The sequence below is a fragment of the Lygodium microphyllum genome, chromosome 24, assembly GCF_053477565.2.
Source record: "Lygodium microphyllum isolate KBCC chromosome 24, Lygodium_microphyllum_v1.1.10, whole genome shotgun sequence".
Taxonomy (NCBI): Eukaryota; Viridiplantae; Streptophyta; class Polypodiopsida; order Schizaeales; family Lygodiaceae; genus Lygodium; species Lygodium microphyllum.
Window position 1 is genome coordinate 79,594,085 of NC_141158.1, and position 5,503 is coordinate 79,599,587.

Below are 5,503 nucleotides of genomic sequence, written 5' to 3' on the forward strand. Positions count from 1 at the left end.
TTCATTCATCCTCAAATTCCCTAGCTAGAAATGAACTCCATAACTACAATAGTGACTTTAGATCCTTTTACTCCAAACAAGCTCTATACCCTAGCATGTGACTCTTACATCTATCATTTTGCAAATGCAAACATGTGAAATGAGGGAAAACAAACTATGGAAGCATGATAGCTTTATCACTCACCATAACACTCACCATAATAAGAGACCATGGCCAACCTATAGTGTTGACTATCAAAATTGACATGGGCTCACCTTGATACCACCAATGCAATCCAAATATAAAACCAAGACTTCATCCCATGATGCCTCGTGCAAGGGATACCAAGGAATTCCATGCCAACCCAAGTACCACTACAACAGCCCAACAATACCCCTTGTGTGCAACAACATTGGAGCAACCCAGCTATACCCTTGTGTGTAACTAATGCACCTAATGCAGCTAATCAACCAATGCAATCCAAAAGTAAAACCAGCTTCTTACTATGCCACCAACCAATGCAATCCAAAAGTTAGACTAAGACCCAAGGTTGCACGCCAATGCAATCCAAAAACAAAACTAGCTTCTTACTGTAACCCTTGTGCAACAAATCTCACAATAATTACACATTGTGTTGACCAACCCTTACCCAAGTATATACTCTTTTTGAAAATGGATGTGTACTCAATGCAAAATATCTTTGAAAATGGATGTGAACTCACTGAAATCCAATAGGACGCATTTTGTAAATAAGTCAAGTTAATATTCTAGTTTTTAAATTGGCTCCACATACCAAATTGCACTCTTGTCCATCACTTTGTAAAGTGGGCAGAAGAGGCTCCTTGTCAAAAAGTGGGCGAGGAGTTCATCGACTTAGTAGGTACACAAGTCATCTCCTTTCCAATGTGGAAAGGAGGGCAGACACATAACCCACAAGTGTATAGCTTGATTTGATTGGTTAACAACAACAAAGTGGGTGTCCATCACTTGGTGTGACCAGCCTCCATAAGAGCTAGGTGTAGTACCACTCTAAGCCTTCATATGCCTTCTTTACCAGGCACAATCTAGTTCTTGAATGGCAATGTAGTAAGATATATTTTGTCTCACATAGTGCTAATTCACAAGCTAGAATCCAACCAAATCTAAAAACTAATCTACAATTATGTTAGATACACACATACAATCAGACACAGAGAGATTGGCACAATTGTCAAGTACGGGCACTCGACCAAATATTACCATCCACTTGATCCAAAGGAATGGGCTTTCCTTGTTAGACAAGGGAGGGGGAAGCTCCACCAAGATATGCATCCACTTAGACTCAACATTTTGTTGCTCCAAGGGGATGAAAGTCCACCAGAAATTGCATCCACTTTGAGCTCAGCAAGTTCTCTTATAATCTCTGTAGTGAGAAGGAACCAAGAGTATAGATAGAAGAGTTCCAAAGATTCTCTCATGACATGAAGCCTTGGAACTATACATAACATGTAGCTGGAGACACAGCAGCACTAGGCAAGCTAAGTAGGAAAATGCATCCACCCAAACTCATAATATCCCAACTTTATGTCAGCTCCAGAACATGGCCTCGTGGGGTCTGGATATAGAGAACAAATATTTCACATCTGTATTCCATGCTTTGCTTGGTCTTCTCTACTTCAAGACAAAGGCCTGTATAGTACTGAAAAGCAACCTTGTCTCCAACAATCTCACTCATCCAGTGTGACCTTCCTCTCGAGTCCAAGATCTTCTACCTCACAAAAAACTGGCAATCCCCTTTCCACTGGCCTCTGTGCAAGGCTGAGATATTCACGCTCTAGATGAGAGCAGTAGCTCTCGAATGTATGCACAGAAACCTGTAACCGAAAATCCAGACGAAAGAGCAGGTCGAGCTCCAACCTGTTCAACTCCACATTGCTTATACCCCCAACCCTAGCATAGAAGGCATTGTTATAATGCCTGCATTGCCAGAAACCATTTGTCAACTCATGATCATGTAATTCAGAAAATAGCTATCTGACAATCAAGCAGACTGCATATGATGCATAGACCTAGCATAGCAAGCCATTTCATGTACTATACGATGAATCGGCTATACAAGTAACACACTTGACCAGATATGCTACATGTAAATGCAATGTAGACCAGGAAAAAGTGTGGTCTACGAATTGGACCAACACAAAATACAGCACTGCTAGCATGAAATCCTCACCCTGACACTAATATTGCACCATTAACATTTAAGCGCTAGAATGAAACTTACACATCATCCATGATCTTTGCTGACAACATCACAGAAGTGATAAGAAGGCGGTGAACATTGAGAGATGTCACGGGCTGATCTGGTTGTTGATGAATAAGTCTGTCAATATAAACATAAGAAACCACAAAGCAAGAGGGACTGCAGTTTGTATACTTGAAGATGCGCTCTAAGTACTTGCCAACACCAATGCTAGGAGGCCGGAGGCCATGAAAAAGCGTAAGCTTCTTGCTGCCTGGAGAGCCAAGTGTACTGTTGAAAACTGGGAAGTCCTGCTCATTCCGGGCAATCAGTCTGTCAAGCGTGCTCGCAAGCACCAAAAGGATCTTTGGGATTTCCTTTTCTGATGTGGGAGAGCTCAAGACTTCGTCCTTTGGGGCCAGAGATATGTGGGATCTCCCAGCTGTACCACCGCTAAAGGAGGCTCGCCGGTGGGCCATGGCCACACAGAACCCATCTACAAGAGGGCAGAGATACAGAAACAGAGCATGTTTGCTCAATCAAGAGCCCTCAAGACTGCGCTGGTCATTGCTATCCCATTCTGGATAATAAGGATTTCTGATCCAGTAAACACGTGAAGACTATGCTAACACAAATTTCTTGCTACTGCCTGTACAGGCAGCCATATTTCTGCTAAGGGTCTATGTTGAAGTATGGCCATAGCCTCCACAGGAAGTGCAGACAGGGTTCCGTGTCTCCATACAGTTCCTGGAGCGCATTTTCCAATTATCCCCTCAACGAAGCCTCCTTCTTATCATTGACATGTATCAATCGGACCATATACTTGTGTTCTCAAACCTCAATGAAGCGTCTTTCTTATCAGTAGCCTGTGCCAGCCGGACCATAGAATAGTGTTCTCAAACAACCGGCAAAGATCGAACAAAAAAAACCATGGACTCAGGGAATAGAAAAACCTGAATACCTGAATCATGGAAAAGAAAAGCAAGAATACCTGAGGAAAAAAGCTTTAGTACACCGGTCCCAATGCGCCAGCTGGTTATTCTATTCACAAGCTGAAGCCCTGTTACTGAAAGTCCGTGCCCAAAGTAAAGGAAGGGCAAACAAGGTAATACAGAAGGAGAAAAGAAGGGCCAAGCGACTAAGGAGTAGGGAAGGGGTGATGAGAGGATAGGGTAGGGATGGACGCCTGTGAGTTTTGTGGGGGCAGGAGGCTGCACAGAGAGAGAGAGAGAGAGAGAGAGAGAGAGAGAGAGAGAGGCTCCTATGGGTGCAAAGACACAGACACAGAGAGGCTCCTATGGGTGCACAGACAGACACAGAGAGAGAGAGAGAGAGAGAGAGAATCACGCTAGAATGAAGGCATATCACACAAGAATACAAGGCGGGGATGGGGGTTTTGGGGGGGGACCAACAAGAGACAGGCTTTTATTGATTGCAGAATGATGAAGGATAGCCTTCCCAGCATAATAGTGGCACTCTGATTTTGGGTAAGATAAAGCCCCCCTCGCCCACCCCTCTGCTCCCCCGCCCCACCCAATTTCTTCATATCTGCATATTTATCACTTATCAAAACCTCACCCATCTTTGGAATCATCGCTACATCACTCTGCCAGTTTTGACAGCGGCCCCCAAAACGCCCCCCTCCACAGGCTCATTCCCTCGAGTCTCTTGCCCCTTCTCTAACGTCTCTTTTAAGTCTTCTTAATTGCATTGGCCCTTCACCTTACTTAGAGAGTTTCAAACCTAGTATTTGTTTTTTTCCCCTTTTAAGATCCAATGCATTTTTTTGAACCATACCCAAATCCTTCTCATCATACATCACAGAGGCTTGTATTGAACCATACACAAATCCTTTCTAATCATACATTGTGCACGCTTTTGATAAACTAAACCAATCTTTTTCATTCTCTTCCAAGATTATAACTAAATCCGTATATTTTCAAGAGACGAATTTTCCTTCACACACCATTGTCAAAAAGCACTCCCAAAACTTATAGTGGCTCTAGCATGAAACAAATACATCTTTTTCCAAACCCTACGTTCCATATAACACCCTTCTTACCTAAAGGTCAACACAACGTAAAGGGTACTTGTTATCTTTCAATGTGATGCCTTTCAATTTAATGCCCTCTTTTACAATCGAAGCTCAACATATTGTAAAGAGTAATGCACCACAAAGCTACTCAAATGTGGGGTATTGGACTTTTGACATTTCCACACACTCCCATCCAACTAGGCTGCCACTCTTTGGTAAAAGGTATTATCTGTTAGCATTGCCCTTTAGGGCTACGGGTACGGCCGGCCCAATTAGGAGTTTACCTCCTGTAGGGCACGATGCCTCCCTTGTAGACCCCCATCTTCTCGAAGGGCAGTTGAGCCATGTCAAAGTGCTAGAGAGGGGGGTTGCACCATTCGCCGTGGGTTAGTGTTGGACAGTGCTAGGTTGGGTGGGCAGAAATTGGTGGCCGTGACCACCACGGATGATGATCCGCCAAGGCACCACGAATAGAGAGGAGAATTCATGTTCAACAGAGAAGACGGCCTCTATGCCATACACTAGCTGGAAAGGGCTTATACAATGGCACATTGACAAGGTGGTGTAAGTCCCCAAAAAATTATCGATTGTTAACTTCAATTAAGAGGTCCACTTAGCCTTGAAATGTGTGGATATCTTGCTTTTTGAGAAAGAAGAGTTTATTTTGGAAAAAGGACTCTCTCTCTCTCTCTCTCTCTCTCTCTCTCTCTCTCTCTCTCTCTCTCTCTCTCTCTCTCTCTCTCTCTCTCTCTCTCTCTCTCTCTCTCTCTCTCTCTCTCTCATGTAGAAAAAAAATGACAATGCTCTTACACATGATAATGCATCCTTGTTGATTATTACATGAATCCTTCTCATCCTATCTTGAGAATTTATTCACATGCCAAGGCAATCCACTAGATCCTTTGTTACCTTAGATCCAATAACCATGGCATATCATAGCATTCAAGGTGTTTGAGCCCTTACAAGATGAATTGCTTGCACAATGGCCCTATAAGGATTATAAAACAAGCTAAAAGCTTAAATCCAAAAAGTTTATAAAAACTAATGCATTATTTACTTCCATCTATTCTATCTTATTATTATATTATTTGTAGGTAGGGAAAGCCCCGAACCTCTAAAGGGCTTCCCGAACCTACCCCTTTCTCAAACCTCCCCTTTTTAATTAAAACCCATATATCTCTCATGTTTAATCACACACACACACACACACACACACACACACTCTCTCTCTCTCTCTCTCTCTCTCTCTCTCTCTCTCTCTCTCTCTCTC

General features: G+C 43.0%; 1 protein-coding gene across 1 annotated transcript; it reads right to left on the bottom strand.

Annotated features, from left to right (window-relative positions):
- Positions 1-705: 705 nt before the first annotated feature.
- LOC148015276 (cyclin-U1-1-like) lies at positions 706-3,646 on the bottom strand. Its single transcript, XM_087665411.1, has 3 exons — positions 3,190-3,646; positions 2,241-3,064; positions 706-1,936 (listed from the first exon to the last, which is right to left on the bottom strand). Exons 2-3 carry the CDS (start codon positions 2,675-2,677, stop codon positions 1,687-1,689), a joined length of 687 nt encoding a protein of 228 aa, XP_087521537.1. The 5' UTR covers positions 2,678-3,064; positions 3,190-3,646; the 3' UTR covers positions 706-1,686.
- Positions 3,647-5,503: the final 1,857 nt, after the last annotated feature.

Coding starts and splice junctions, on each gene's coding strand:
- LOC148015276 (XM_087665411.1), bottom strand. CDS start 2,677: ATGGCCCACCGGCGAGCCTCCTTTAGCGGTGGTACAGCTGGGAGATCC. Junction 1,937..2,240: donor GCAAAGATCATGGATGATGT/GTAAGTTTCATT, acceptor CTGGCAATGCAG/GCATTATAACAATGCCTTCT.